The 16,262-nt window shown below is 53.8% G+C and overlaps 1 protein-coding gene across 4 annotated transcripts in view; it reads right to left on the minus strand.

Annotated features, from left to right (window-relative positions):
• The window catches only part of WHRN (whirlin), a 94,671-nt gene that overhangs the window by 52,428 nt on the left and 25,981 nt on the right, over positions 1 to 16,262 (minus strand). For 3 of the 4 annotated variants that reach the window (XM_058523862.1, XM_058523861.1, XM_058523860.1), the window contains exon 3: positions 4,488 to 4,613. In XM_058523862.1, coding sequence (XP_058379845.1) covers positions 4,488 to 4,613 — 126 coding nt within the window. Of the gene's footprint in view, positions 1 to 4,487; positions 4,614 to 16,262 lie in introns of those variants that run through there. The other variant, XM_058523863.1, reaches the window with a different exon arrangement.

Consider the following 16,262-nt stretch of genomic DNA (forward strand, 5'->3'; position numbering starts at 1 on the left):
TCACCACCTCGAGATAACCGCTGTTGAGGTTTTGGTGGATGTGGATGTAGATGTTCTCTGTGCGTATTTTCGCATGCATACACAATATGAATGGGATCCTGTTAGATGTGCGGTTTTGCAGCCTGTGTTTCCCACTTAAGAATGGACCATGGACATCCTTCCATATTAATAACTGCAGATCTCCAGCATCGCCTTCTCCTGGCTGCACCGTCTTGGGTGAATTACACGCCCTGTGTGATCTGGCTCCGTTCACCTCGTCAGCATCGTCCGGCACCTTCTCCCCGCCTGGCTTTCTGCACTCAGCCTCACTGGCCTTCCTCTGCCTCCTGGAACACTTCTTGCCACTTCAGGGACTTAGCATTTGCTGTTCTTCCTGCCTGAAATTCTCATTTCCTCTTTCACATCATTGGTTTTCTTCTCTTCTTTAAAATTTCAATGGAAAGATTTCTTCCTCCAGGAAGGCTTCCTGGATATCCAAGACCAGAGCTGGTCTCCCCTGTTAGACACTCACACGGTTTCATGTGCTTCGCCACCTTGGTATTTATCACGATTGTAATTAACAAACAGTTGTGTAATTGTCCCCTGCTGTCTTCCCACTAGAAAGTATGCTCCTGGAGGTCAGAGACTGGGCCCGTCTTGCTCAGCTCAGAAGCCACAGGGCAAGCACAGTGTCTGGCACCCAGGGGTCCTCAGGACACATTCACTGATTAAATGGAAGGAAAGGAAACGGGGGCAGCCATGGACACCCAGTGCCTGCATGTAATGTCCTCTTCCGTCCTTCCTTCCACACAATAGAGGGATCTGCCAGCGGGTTACCCGTTTTGGCATCTCTCTGTGGACAGGGGAACCCGTAGGTGAAGGAGAATGGAGTACGTTCCTGGTGTCTGGGCACCCTCGGGCCCTCTCATGCTGGGAGAACACGCAGATCCAGGAGAAAGCCTCGGAGATCACGTAGCCCAAGTGTTCAACTTCTCACCGTCCAAGCAGGGATACTGAGGCTCACAGAGGGGAAGGCCGTGCCCACCCTGACACAGCTGGGCAGGGGCAGATCCTAGGGGTCTGGTCTTCCGCTACACCCGGCCACCCCAGGCTCCGTCAGGCCTACGTTCAGTCCCAGCTCTGACATTAGAAACAATCTGACCAATAACTCTATGAGCCTCGGTGTCTCCAGCTGCAAACAGGAGACAGTAACACCTACATTATCACTGGGAGGCAGTGGAACCCAGCGGTGAAGAACATGGACTTGGAGTGCACTGGTGTGAGCTTGAATCTAGCACCTCTTAGCTGGATGATTTGAGCAAGTTGCTTATCGTTGCTTCTGAATCAGCCCCCATTCTACAACAGGGATAAGAACCTTCCTTTATCATACATTGTGGCAACAGTTCGTGAGGTAATGTGAAGCATCAGCATGGTCCCTGACACAGTAACTGCTCAGTACCTGGATAACGTGACAATAAAAGCTACCACCTGTGGGTAATCAGAGAGAGAAGTGCATGCTCGGTCCCTCAGGACAGAACCTAGCATGTCGTCTCTCGCAGGCTCCCTCTCTCCATCTCCTAACATGGATTCAGTCATGGTGTATTCACCCCCAGCACAGTATGGGACCTGCTCATGCATTTCTTGCCCCCGAGGACACTGCTTACAGCATCACACAATATCCTCTCTAACAGGGACCAGAGGAAAATTGCTCTCAGGCCTCAGGAAGAGGAATAACTCGCTTCTCAAGCACAGCTGGTCTGTTTTCATCTTATAGATGTCTCTGACTTGCTTCCCTCTTTGTGTTGGCTGCCAGGAAACTCAGAGCCAAATCTGTGTCCTGCCTGTCGCTCAGTTTACAGCCCCACACAGCAAGTGTTTTAGGAAGGACCCTCACCCCAGCTTCATCTCTTTCTGTCTGCCCCCATTCTTCTTCCTCCCAATCTCCTCACCCACTTAAAAAACAAACAAAAAAACCTTTACTCCGTTTAGAAACTGCCTTCAATCTTTTCTGAAATTTTGGGGGCAAAAACAAACGGAATTAAAATGGCATATGGGCCAAATGCAACAGGGTACGCTGGATTGGACTGTATCCCAGAACAGAAAAAGGACATTAGTGGAAAAACTGAATACAGTCTGCCATTGGTTTAACAGTATTGTACCAATGTTAGTTTCTTAGTCTTGACAAATGCACCGTGGTTATATAAAATGTTAACATCAGGGGAAGCCGGATGAAGGATAAATGGGGATTGTCTTTGCAACTTTTCAGTAAATCCAAAATTACTGCAAAATAACAGATTTATTAAACACAATCTGCATAGAGAATACTATGCGATCGTTTCCTCTTGGAGTCCCAACCAAGTCTCATCTTCACCTGCTGAGACCACAGCAAGCCCGAGACCCAGGGCATTTCAGGATCCACGAGACCCGGCCAGCATCTGTGGAGCATCTATTCCTGCCCGTCTCGCCTGGCGAGGAGCAGGGTTCTAGAACTGGAACCCGATTCCTGGACTGGGATCCCAGCTTTGCCCTTCACTAGCTGTGTGACTCTCTCAGTCTCAGATTCTGCACCTGTAAACCAGGCTAACAAAGAACCTGCTGTCACAGGGGTGTGGTGAGGTTTCAGCGACGGAATGACATAAAGCACTCAGGGAAGAGCACTGTCTCAGTCAGCCCAGGCTGCTGTAACAGAGCATCCAGACGGGGGGGCTCAGCAACAGCAGACATTCATTTCTCACAGTCTGGAGGCTGACGTCTGAGATCAGGGAGCCAGTATGCTCGGGTTCTGGTGAGAACCTTCTGGTGAGGGTTGCAGCCTGCTGATTTCTTGTGTCCTCACATGGTGGAAAGAGGGCTAGGGAGCTCGGTGGGGTCCCTTTAATAAGGGCCCTAATCCCATGCATGAGGCCCCACCCTCACGACCTGAGCACCCCCAAGGCCCCACCACCTAATACCTTCCCCTTGGGGGTTAGGGATTCCACACATGAATCTGGGGGGGACACACACATTCAGTCCGTAACACAGACACTCAACACAGTTAACCTTTACTATTAATGTTACCCCCAGTTCCTTCCTCCGTTCATCTTCTCAATCATCCTGGGAAAGATGTTATTTATTATGATTATCTGGGAAAAGGAACAGCAGCCCAGACAGGTGGAGGGACTCTCCAAGGTCACACAGCTATTAAAGCAAAAGCAGCAAGGCTGGGATTTGAATCCAACCTTCCCGACCCCAAACCCAGCGCTCTGCCCACTCCGCCACATCTCCTAAGAGAAGCCGACACATGCCCCGTGCCTCTGCCACTCCAGCCGTCCGCCACGATGGGGCTGGGGAGCTCCTGCCGCCACTCTGATCCACCAAGATCTTTCCTTCTGTCTGTGTAGAGAATCAGGTTCCCCACGTCAGAGGGACATTCAAGGCCCTTTGTTACGAAGATACAATCTCATCTCGTGCTCCGTCCCCGGCCTCACCTGCGGGCTAGTCGCCCATCCAGTCACCCACAGTCAAACCACGTGGTTCCTTCGAGGACGCCCCTTCCTCCCCACCCCTTTACCCCGCAGGCCTGGCTCAAATGCCACCTGTGCCCAGGGTCACCGCTCCACACCGCTGCTGCCTTGGCACCCCTGGCATCAGGATTTACCCAAACACGCGCTGCTATATATTTCAGTGATCTGTGTCCCGGTCCCGCGTCCTCGTGGACAGTCTCTGCCTCACTCACGGTCGCCTCCCTCTGAAGCTGTGAGCAAGTCCCTGGCCCTCCCCAGCAGGGTGGTACCGTCTTAACCGTGGTTAAGACCACGGGCTCTGGAATTAAGACTGCCTGGGCTCGAATCCTGCTCTGCAACCCATTAGCCGTGTGACCTCAGGCAAGTCTGTTTAACCTCTCTATGCCTCAGTTTCCCCAACTGGAAAATGTGGGTCATAACAGCCTACCTCACAGAGTGGCATGCGGGCTCAGTGAGATGATCCAGGTGAAGTCAATTACAAACGCCGGCACACAGCCCTCTCTAAAATGTGAGCTAATAATATTATTTCAATAATTGCTGGTTGCCCTGGATGGAAGGCCAGCTCCAAAGCTGCCCAGTGCAAGCCCAGTGCTGCTCACGGCTTTCTCTCCATTTCCCTCACCACGCACCGCAATAAACCCCAAAGTCAGGGCCATGGCAGGCCATCACCAGTGTTTGCAAAACAACAGCCACGAAGAGCTTGGGCTGGCTGCCTGCCCAGCACCCCGTGGGAGGCCGCCCTGCTGTGAGGATAGCTAGGAGAACTCGGGGTGCAGGAGGTGGGGGGATGGCTCCTGCTGCTTGCTCTGCGTTATGAATTAGAGGCAGGCGGCCAGGGGAGGGCTCCCCACCTGGGACCAGCCCTCAAGGTGGGTGCTGATTGCCCTGCGGGAAGCCTGATTGAAATCAGCTGCCAATAGCCCCACACACGGATCCTTCCCTCCCTCAGCCCCACGCATGCAGCTGGGCGCCCCATCCCCACCCACGGGAGTCGGGGCCTCTCACCTTGAGCCCACTGCTTTCTGCTTCAGAGCCTGGGTCCACGCCAGTGATGTAAATGCCCAGGCCATACTCGGCTCCCCCGCGGATCGTGAGGCCCAGGGACCGGCCTTCCCCCAGCACGAGGTTCACCTGCAGGGCGGAGAGGACACAGCATTCAGGGGCCTGGAGGAACTCTGGGAGGCAGCAGGCTGCAGAGCCCCTCCCACACCCTGAAGGGCACACCGATTTGGGCCTGCAGGATCCCCTGGAACATTCCGATCCCCTGCCCCAGCTCTGCCTCCAACTTGCTGAGCGACCTTGGGGAAGTCCCTCTCCCTCTCTGGGCCACAGTTACAAGTGCTGTAAAAGGAAGGCTCTGAAGGAGATGACCTCCAGGGATCCGCCGATGTTAACATCCTAGAGCGCCTTGACACTTCAGGTTTTTACGTGTTCTTACAGCATAGGGGCCGCGGACTCCCTGTGCCTCCCCAGCTGCCCCTCCCCGTACCCTTCAGCAGGGAGGGCCCGTTCAGGCCCCAGGCTCCCCACCTTCCATCCTCCCTCCTTAGGATCAAGGCTGAGTCCACCACCCTGCCTCCCCGGGGGTCTCCTGCTCTGCAACCCATCCCGACGGACCACAGCAACGGTGCTTCATCAGCCCTCCATTCTACAAACACAGGGAGCACCCACTAAGTGCAGACCCAGCACTGAGCCAGGGGGCCTGGAGATGAGCCAGACACAGTCCTGCTCGCGAGGGTCTCACAGTCCGGAGGGGCAGAGAGACCCATAAACAGACCCTCACGGTACAGCGCGATCACAGCGTGATGGTGTGGCTCGGGGGCCCTGCGGGCACAGAGAAGGGGCAATGGTCCTGACTGGGGATGGGGGTATTCAGGGGGGGCTTCCTGGAGAAAGTGACATTTCTGATGAGATTGGAGGGTGAGCAGGAGCCAACCAGGCAGGGGCGAGACGGGCATTCAGGGACATGGGACAGCCTGTGTCACTGCTTGGCAGTAGGGGAGCACGCTTCCCTCGGGACCGTGGAGGTGAGCACTGAGGCCATGTCAGGAGTGCTAGGGGATGGGGGGACTAGGGAGGACAGGCAGGAGAGGCTGGGGCAGACCAGGGAGGCCTCGCAATCCATGACGGAGCCTGCAGGGACCTGCAGGTTAAGTGTGCCTCGGACATGAAAGGGGAATTTACGGAAAAGGAGGAGCAGGGCCAGAACAGCTAGAAACTACCCCGAAGGACAGAAAACATCCTGCAACAAGTTAAGACCCAGTGACATGTAAGGGACCCAAAGAGAGCACGGTGTGACTGCCCACAGGAGAGGCAGGGCAAATGTCACGGAGTTAGGGACGGCAACCAACCAGCTTTCTATTTCCAAACAGTCACCCATCCAGGAGTTATCAGGGGATCTCTATCAGTCACCGGGAGCAGCATTTTACGCATACTATCTCGCTTCATTCTCCACCCTGGAGGTTGGCGTGGAGGTGGAGAAAAGGACAGACTCAAGTCCAAACTGTGTGATCTTGGGCAACTTACTTAACCTCCCTGTGCCTCAGCCTCCCCACCTATAAAATGAGGATGAAAATAGTGTCTGCCTTATGAAGTTACTGTGGAGTGGGTCAGATTAAGAGACAAACGTAAGCTAGTCTCTGGCCTGCTGTGAATGCTCGACAAACGTTAGCCATTGTTGGATATGTTTTGCACATGACAAAACCAGAAAAGTCCACACAGCCACACCGGACTCCTACTGGCTGGCGGACCGTCATCGGGAGAGAGCCCAACAGACAGAGCAACTCCACGGGGTTTGGTCCTGAGACTGCAGACTCTGCGGCACGTCAGGGAGGCCCGTCCCTGGTGGGACAGTGCCAGGTGGTGCTGCCCAATGGGGCAGCCCAGCCCCCTTAGGCCAGGGCCAGGTGCCAGTTTGCTCCTCAGACAGGATGACTGCATTAGAAAGGAGAGCACCCCCGAGGCCCACAGAGCTCTCAGGGGAGTGGCGAGCGGTCACCCAGGAGGGTCAGAGACAGATGCTCCAGAAACAGCAGGCTCTGAGGACACTTGAGGTCGGACTTGGGAACAATGACCCAGCCCCTGTGATCTGTCCCTTCCTGCCCCAGTACAGCTCCAGGGCTGGGACAGGTGTGAGGTGACCTGGGTTCAAGACCCACCCTGGTCCCCCATCACGTGCAGGTCTGTGCATTTGGGAGGGATCTATGTGTGCATGCTCTGGAGCCAGACTGTCAAAGTTAAATCTCAGCATGACCCTGGGCAAGTTACTGGCCTTCTCTGTGTCTCAGTTTTCTCATCTATTAAATGGAGAAACGATCACACCAACTTCACTAGGTTGTTGTGAGGGATGAATGGGTCCATCTACGTGGAGCATTGAGAATCGTGCGTGCACGACAGAGGCACTCAGAAAACGTGACTGTTGTTACTATCTTCACAATGGCCCTCTCGGGCAAGCCATCGGGCTAAGCTCACGCAGGTATGACCTGGGAAGAAGGAGGAGGCCTTCCCTGAGGGAGACAATGAACACGGGCGGCTGCATAGGCTCAGACAGGACTTGAAGATGCGAGCCATCGCTGGTATTCCATCCAGATGCTAAGGGAGCCCCAAATCTGAGTCAGAGGATAATCCGACTGGGTCCCTGCCCTCGGGAAGTGCCCTGGGGCTAGGAGTGTTGGCTGCTGCTGGCTCACAGCTGAGTCCCTTCCTCACCTACGGTCCCTGCCCTCCCTGGAGCAGCTCCCATCCCATGACTGGTTGATGGGGGCGGGCAAAAGCCAGACCCCTGTCTCTGTTCAGGACAAGTCTGCAGGACCACCCTCGCTCCAGAGCTCCGGGGGGAACCAGTGGAGGCCTCTGCAGTGATGGCATCGAGGCCCACTCCTCCCTCTGCCCAGGCCTGCGTCCCTCACGCCTTCACAGCATTGATCCAGGGCGCTGCCTTGCTGCTGTGATAAATGACCTCAAACTTAGTAGCTTAAACAATACAGACGTACTATCTTAAAAGTTCTGGAGGTCAGAAGTCTAAAGTGGGTGGACGGGGCTGCATTCCTTCTAGAGGCTCTTAGGGAGAACCCGTTTCTTTGTCTTTTCTAGCTTCCAGAGGCCACCTGCCTTCTTTGGCTCATGGCCCCATCCTCCATCTTCAAAGCCAGCAGGTGGCATCTTCCGATCTCTCTCTCTGTTCTCAGCATCACATCACCTTTTTCTGACTCTGATACTTCTGTCTCCTTCCTCTAAGGACACCTGTGATGACACTGGGCCCACCTGGATAATCCAGGAGACTCTCTCCATCTCAAGATCCTTAATCACATCTTCAAAGTCTCTTTTGCCATGGAAAGTGACATCTTCACAGGCTCCGAGGATTAGGAGGAGGAGGTCTTTGGGGAGTCATCATTCTCTCTCACACAGGCTCTCTCCTATAAACCTCTTCCAGGGAAATCTTGGTCTCAGAGTCCCTTCCTGGGAGCCTGACCTCAGGCAGAGCCTTCCAGAAACATGACCGCCGAGCCCTGCAGGCTGAGGGGGTCATCAGGGCAAGAGCACATGCAAAGGCTCAGAAACAGGACGGAGCACGGTCCCCTGAGGTCACTGCAGGGTTCTGTTTGGCTGGAGTGTGGCAGGCAGGGAGGAGAAGGGATGAGATGAGCCCGCGTGGGGCCATGAGCCAGGCTGAGAAGCCCGGGCTTTAAGAGGGAGACAGACGGGCTCAGACTCAGATTTTAGTTAGGCTATTGGGGAGGTGGAGCAGCAGAGGGGCCACTTTATGGAGACCCTTCCAGAGAGGGTATGTACCTTCAGACATGGGGGTTTGGGGGACAGGGCTCAGACCTGAGGAGGTCAGTGAGGTCAGCTGAGGACACAGTGGGCAGCTCCCGCCTCCAAACTGGATGGACCCCCTGCTCCAAGCTCTGCCTTCAGGCCCTGGAACAAGCCAGGCCTGGCCTGGGGTCTACACGCCCAGGCTCCAGCCCAGCTCACTGGGTGCCCTGGGGTCAGTCCCCACCCCTGTCCCTACCCCCACCTGGTCCTTCCAGCTCCAGGACACAAAGATTCTGGGGGGAGCGAGCAAGAGGGGCCCAGGAACATCCAGATGGCAGCGGTAGTCTGCAGCAGCCCCCTCTAAACACTAAAGACGAAAACAAACCTCCCCATATATCCTTTGTGTGGACTAAAACAGTCTCTATCACAGAATTATAATAACAGTCCTACCAACCACAGGATAATCTAACTCAATCACTTGCTGGAAATTCAACCAGCATCTGGCAGGAAACAAAATTCACCAGTGGGAAAGGACAGGGAGCTGTGAGAGGCAGCCTGGCACAGTGACAAGAATACTACTCCCACGAACAATATGCAGATAATAATAACAACTCACTCAATTAACTGGTCACTCAATGTACCACGTATTTCCTAAGTCCCAGGCTCTGTGCTCAGCGCTTCACATGCATGACTTCGTTTAATCTTCTCTCCTCCTCTGTGGTGTCTCTTATTATCCCCGTTTTCCAGATGAGGAAACTGAGGCTGGCAGGGTGAAAGGATGTGGCCGAGGTCACGCAGCCGACAGCTGGCAGAGCCCAGGCATTTGACAGTGCACCACAGAGACTCCCGCAGGCCTGAGTTCACATCCTGCTTCTGCCCTTTACTCCCGGGCAACTGTGGGACCAGGCCCATCGCTATTCTGATCTCAGTTTCCCCATCAGTGAAATGAGAATCACACAGCCTACCTGGAGCAGGCACTGCCAGCCCCTTCCTGCCTTGTCATAGAACCCCAACCCTCTCCAGGAAGCAACGTGAGCAGCCCCAGGAGATGATGTCAATAAACATTTTGGGGAAAAAAGATACGAAAGGTACCTGGAACCCAGTCAGCATTCGATAAAGGATGGTTGTTACTGGAATTAATTAGTGTGTCCCAGGCACTGCACGCTGTGTTTATGCACAGGATTGTCAATCCTTGAAACAGTGTCATGTGGCAGCCGTGACCATCCCCAAATCATGGACAGGGAAGCCAAGCGACTCGCCCTAGGTCACATGGTCAGGAAGTTCTGAAACCAGGTGTGATACTGTGATTTACAATAAGAAATATATGTATTTGGTCTTCGTCCCCGTCCCTGGCACTGAGCTCCTGAAACCCCTATAAATTCCCAAGTGATAAGAGCATTAGGAACATCTCTTGTTCTACTGAGGTGACTCTGGGTCGGCTCCTGGAGGGGGCTGGTCACCAGAAAGACCAAGCCATGATTAGAAGCTTGGAATTTTCAGCCCTGCCGCCCCCCCCAACTTCCCTAGAGAGGAGAGAGGGGCTGGAAATGGAGTTAATAACTGATCATGCCTACATGATGAAGGCTCCATACAAATTTCAATGGTACGGAGTTTGGAGAGCCTCCAGGTTGGTGAACGTGGAGGTACTGGGAGAGCGATGCCCCAGGAGAGGGCATGGGAGCTCTGCGCCCCTTCCCACATAGTTTGCCCTCCGTATCTCTTCAGCTGGATGTTCATCTGAATCCTTTATCATATCCTTTTATAGTAAACTGGTAAGCAGTAAGTAAACTGCCGGAGTTCTGTGAGTTGCTCTAGCAAATTAATTGAACCCGAGGAGGGGGTCATCAGAACTTCCGAGTTATAGCTGATTGGTCAGAAGCACAGGTAACAACACGGACTGTGACTGGCATCTGTCGTGGGAAGGAGCAGTCTTGCAGCACTGAGCCCTTCACCTGTGGGATCTGATGCTGTCTCCAGGTAGACGGTGTCAGAATTGAGTTAAATTGCAGGACACCCAGCTGGTGTCGCAGAATTGCTTGGTGTGGGGAAAACTCCCCCACAGCTGGTGTCAGAGTTGTGAGCGTGGTCGTGGTGTGAGAGTAAGGGAGGAACAGGAGGAGAACTGTAGGTTTTTCTTACACACCAGGCTTCAAACCCAGTCCCAAAGCCCCCGCTCCTTCTGTGGCAGGCTGAGTCTCAGCTTGTCTCTCCGGCTGCTCAAGGCACGTGAACTTGGGGGGGCTGCCGCTGCCGCAGGAGGGTCTGATTGCTCATCCAGAGCAGGGGCCCAGGGACGTAGACACCACAGTGGAACAAGACTGGCCATTGCTCGTAGGCAAATGACCCAGGTGGGAGTGGTAAGGGGCATTCAGGTCCTGCAAATGGCTGCTTCTGCCCGTCCTTCCTCTGAGTGGACCCCAGATGCTAAGACATCTGGCACTCAGGCAGCCAGGCCCTGCCGTGACTCAGCCCGAGGGAGTGTCCACTGAGGCTGTGCACAGGCCAGGCATGAAGGGACAGAGCCGGGGACACTGAAGGACCCAGGGGCCTCTCCCCTCACGCACCAGAACGTAAGGAGGACAGGCGTTAGGATCTGAGGATGACCTGGCCCCATCACTCACTGGCTGTGTGCCCTGAGGTAATTCATTCCTTTCTGCTCCTTTATTTTCTCATCTGGAAAATGGGAATACTGATACTATCTGCAAATACTTTATAGGTTTGGCTTAAGAATCAAGTGATTCTAGGAAACCACATTGAAATCTGAGAACCATGATGCAGAAGTGAACCACTGGGAGGCCAGGGTTCCATCGCTGTCTGGTTGCTGGGGCCCATCACCCCATTAATAACCCACTCCAATAGAAAGGAGTCACGGAATGCAGGTGTGGCCTGCGGAACAACAGAAGCAGAGCAAGAAGCCTTCTTCCGAAAGCCCTTCTCTGCGTCTCTGTGGGACATTCTGCAAGGGCCCCTCGCAGAGTCTCTTTGCAACCAGAGCCCGAAAAGAGGCTCCCTAAAGCTCAGACTCGATGGGCAGGTCAGCGGGGAGGCGACTGGCTCAGATCTAAAAACACACGCTCACCCCTCCACCCCAGAGGCCCACCTGATCCTCCCGACACAGCTGCCTCCCCTCACTCTGCCTTCTTTCTCTCGTGCCACCCTCCATATCCAGTAATTTAAAAGGAATGAGCTCGCCCCCTGTCCCCGGATCAAGAAAATCTCACTCTAGAGCCAGCCCTGGTGGCCTAGTGGTTAAAGCTCTGTGCTCTCTGCTTTGGCAGCCCGGGTTCGGTTCCCGGGCGCGGAACCACACCACCCGTCTGTCAGTAGCCATGCTGTGGTGGCAGCTCTCACAGAAGAACTGGAAGGACCTACAACTAGAATATACGAGTTGTACACTGTACTGGGGTTTTGGGGAGGGAAAAAAAAAGAGAGATGAAGTTTGGCAAGAGATGTTAGCTCAGGGCAAAGCTTTCCCAGCAAAACAAAACAAAACAAAACATCTCACTCTGAACATCCACACAGAGCGCAGGCTGTCGGAGCACCGGAACCTTCCCCCAAGGTCTATTTTCCACCTGTGAGGTCCACCTCGACTAGATCCAGAAACATCATTTCTGGCTCCAGAAGCTCTTTTTGTCTTTGTTTTCACTTTAACTGGTCCCACCCCTCTTGAAAAGGAGCTCCCACCCCCTTCTTCCCCATGATCTTGTAAAGGTCTCTGCATACCTAGAACCGATTTTGCCCTTGCTCCCCCATCAGTCAGGAGAACACTCAGCGAGTCCCTGCTGCCCACAGGAGAAAGTGCTCCTTGGCACACAGCCCCAGCCTGGCACCCAGCCCTGCAGCTACTGTTCTCCAACCTTGTTTCATAAACGACACCAGTTGGGGTTCCCGAGAGCCATCCTGCTCTCTCTAACCTCCCTGCCATTGTCATGCTGTTCCCTGTCTGGACCACCTTCCCTTCCACTGCTACATGGCCAAACTCCAGATGCTGCCTCCTCCAGGAAGCCTTCCCCAATCGTTGGCTGGCAGGCTCTCCCTGTCCCTTTTACAGGACACGTATCACACCGGACATCCTGGAACATGCCAGAACAAGGTCTTCCCTGGACTGAGGATTCCCCGGGGCACCCCAACTCGCCTCCTCATACTGAGGAGGCGGCAGAGAGTAATGTGAGGATCAAGGGCTTGGAAAGAGACAGATCTGGCCTTGCCCCTTCCCAGCTGTGTGACCTGGGGCACTGTCACTGCTCTGCTGAAGTATCGCACAAAGGGCCCACGTGAAGACTGACAAGGAAATATCTCACGCCACCCCACACCCATTAGGATGGCTACGATCTTTTGATAACAGAAGATAACAAGTGTTGGCGAGGATGTGGAGAAACTGGAGCCCTTGTGTGTTGCTGGTGGGAATATAAAATGATGCAGCCACTACAGGAAACAGCACGGTGGGTCCCTCAAAAAATTAAAAATAGAATTACCACATGCTCCAGCAATCCCGCTTCTGGGTATATAACCTAAAGAACTGAAAGCAAGGACTCAAAGAAATGTTTGTACACGCATGTTGATAGCAGTCAAAAGGCTGATACAACCGAAGCATCCACTGACGGAGGAACAGACCAACAAATTGCAGTCTATCCATACGATAGAACATTACTCAGCCTTAAAAAGGAAGGAAATCCTGTCACACACTACAACATGGATGAATCTCGAGGACATCAGCCTAAGTGAAATAAGCTGGTCGCAAAAAGATAAACACTGTCTTTCCTCTCACATGAGGTACCTGGAGGAGTCAAATTCAGAGACAGGAAGCAGAACGCTGGTTGCCAGCGGCTCTGGGGGAAGAAGGAAGGGGGAATTGTCACTTAAGGGGTTTTAGTTTTGCACGATGAAAAGAGTTCTGGAGATTCATTACACGCAGTGTGAACGTACTTAATACCACTGAGCTGTACACTGAAAAATGGTAAAGATGGGGGGCCGGCCTGGTGGCGTGGTGGTTAAGTGCGCATGCTCTGCTTTGGCGGCCCGGGGTTCGCAGGTTCAGATCCCGGGCACGCACCGACGCACCGCTTGTCAAGCCATGCTGTGATGGCATCCCATATAAAGTAGAGGAAGAACGGCACGGATGTTAGCCCAGGGCCAGTCTTCCTCAGCAAAAAGAGGAGGATTGGCAACAGATGTTAGCTCAGGGCTGATCTTCCTCACATACACACACAAAAAATGGTAAAGATGGTAAATTTTATGTTACGTGAATTTTACCCCAATTAAAAAAAAAATCTCAGAAAACTTTAATTCCACCACCCTTCTCCTAAACCATTTCTCGATGTTTTCAGGATGGGAGGGCCATGGTGGACCCCAGCTAACTGAGAAAGAACCTCAAAGTCTAAGGCCTGGAGACCTGCTGGCCTCTGATGAGTGTCACCTCCCCTGTGGGGGAAGCAGAGGTGGCAGAGATAAAGAAGGTGCCTTTCCTTCCCTGGAGAATGAGGCATCGGGCACTAGTTCTCAAGGGCACACAGCGGCAGCTGTTCAGGGCACAACAAAAACGCTAGCTTGGAAAGCAGATGGCTATGTCCTCCTCTGTAACTTTGCAAAGAACAGTGTGTACGGGGGTCTGATCAAACACGACTTAGATTCAAACCCAGCAAACGTTCATTGAGTTTCTACCATGTACCAGCCCAACAGCAAGAGGTTTTCATTTTAATTCAGTCAATCATGTAACAGACACTCACTGAGTGCCTACGCTGTGCCAGGCACGGATCCAGACACTCTGGGTGTACTGAGGGTACAAGATCCTTACCGCCACGGAGCTTACACAGTGGTGGGGAGAGTAGGCCTTACCACAGTCTCCATTTTACAGAGGAGGAGACTGAGGCTCAGAGAGGTTATGTAACTTGTCTGAGGTCACACAGCTGGCAGGTGGCTGAGCCAGGATTTGAACCCACGCAGCCTGGCTCCAGTGTCTTACCCTCCCCGCCACACTGATGCCATCCCACTTAACCCCCCACAACAAATCTGTTCCAGTTTATTACATCTATAGAGGCTGAGGGTTAGCCCCGAGTGGGAAACTGGAACAATGAGCAACTCTGCATCCTGCCCCTATTCTCCTCTGAGGATGTGGCAGTGACTTGAGAGCAGCCGGCTCTGATTTCCAGAGAGGGACATATGTGCTTCCCTTCCTCCTTCCTTCAGCCTAGTGGGACCGTCCTCGTACTTTAGTTGGAGAAGAGCATTATTAGGAAGGGCTGCAAAACCAGAACCAACTCGGCAGACAGCTGAGGGGCTTCTCAAGGGTAATTTTGCTACATGTGTGATTTTCACGTCCCTGGGGCCCTGAGAACGCATTTCCCTAGAAGATGTATCTCCACTGGGGTTGGATTAGGGTTTTTGGAGTTTGGCATGGAAGTCCGGGAGTCTGGTCACGGTCATTTGGAAAATCAGAAAATAAGACCAGGCCGCCGGAGAGAAGAGGCTCAGAGCCCGCCAGGCTCCAGGCCCCGTGAACCAGAAGTGAGGGCTCCAGGCACATTCTCCCCTCGTCCCTCCTCAAGGGGAAATGGGGGTTTCTACGTTGTACTAGCAAGAGGAGGAACGCGGGGAGGGAGAGGCTTCAGTCTGGAGCTGAGCGATCTGGGAAGGCCTCCCTGGTGCGGTCCAGGGTATTTCCCGCCTCCTGAGGTATCTGGGTCCTCCCTGAACACCATCCCCTCAGCCTCTGCCTTCTGCATTCCTACACAAGTTACTCCAAGACTCCCAGAGGGCACTTCATCTCCTCCCAGCCCTCCCACCCACTCAATTCCAGCGACAGGGTCCTTCTCTCTAAGCCTTGAAGACATGGGCTCATTCCCACCTCTGGACCTTTGCATGTGCTGTTCTTGCTGCCTGGGATTTCAGCCCCCAGAATGGTACACCGTGGCTCCTACTTCCTCTTTACCTCTCGGCTCATAAGTCATCTCCTCAGAGAGGCCCTTCCTAACCACCTCATCTGAAGCAGTGCCTCCCTCCCCATCACTCTCCCCTCTCCTGATTTTATTTCCTTCCATGAATCTTCATGACCTTAATTACCTTGCTCACTTATGCTCATTCCTGGATTATTGTCTCACTCTTCCTTTGACCTCGAAACTTTCTAGAAGCTTCCCCAGAGCAGGGCCTCATCTCCCTTGTCCATTTCTCTAAGCCCACCTCCCGTAACAGTGTCACATAACTGTAGGTGCTCACTAAGTACAGGGTGACTACTGAATGGGTCCTAGATGCTGCAGCGCTCTGAGTCTCAGACTCCTCGCCTGTAAAATTCAGACAAAGACCCCTACCCCGCAGGGCGGCGTGAGGACTCAGCAAGATGCTGCTCGCTCAGAGCCCGGCACGCAGCCCGGCACAGCGATAATTACTAGTCCAAGCACCATGCCCTGCACAGGGAAGGGGCTCAAGGAAAAGATAAAGCAAGTTCTCAGCCCATCCCTGGAAGGCCGGGCTTGAAAATGACTCGACGCCCCGGGCAGCGCTGTTTTCTCAGGACTGCCCAGAGCAACAGTGCCTGGCGGGGAGTGGGGTACCAGCCCACCCCGCTCCCGCCCAGCCCTGACCACCCCGAAGAAGTCCGGGGGCTCCAGCGGTGCATACCAACTGGCTACCGCGCTGCCTCTCGCCTGGCACAGAGCCACTGCCAACTCTGCCGGGTCCTGCATATCGACGTTTAAGCAAAGAACACAAAACACCTTAAATAAATGCTACGGTCTTACCGACAGGAAAGGAGAGCTGAGAAAGCGTCTCCAGAGGGAAGGCACCTGGCCCAGAGCCCCAAGCTGTGTGGCCTCCAGGCTGTCAGTGTCCAGGTCCTAAAACAACGGAGAGCTGCTTGCAGGAGTCACATTCTCAGTCCCAGAAGCAACCACGGGGCACAAGGCACACAGCACCCAGAGTGAAGTTTAGAAACTCAGGGGGAACGTCTCCCTGTCCTTTGTTTTAAAGCGTTAAGGTCTGGAGGGACGAGGGTGGTAGTGGGCATGTGCTGATGCCTCTGCCCCTCTT

Source organism: Diceros bicornis, chromosome 28 (assembly GCF_020826845.1).
Source record: "Diceros bicornis minor isolate mBicDic1 chromosome 28, mDicBic1.mat.cur, whole genome shotgun sequence".
Lineage (NCBI taxonomy): Eukaryota > Metazoa > Chordata > Mammalia > Perissodactyla > Rhinocerotidae > Diceros > Diceros bicornis.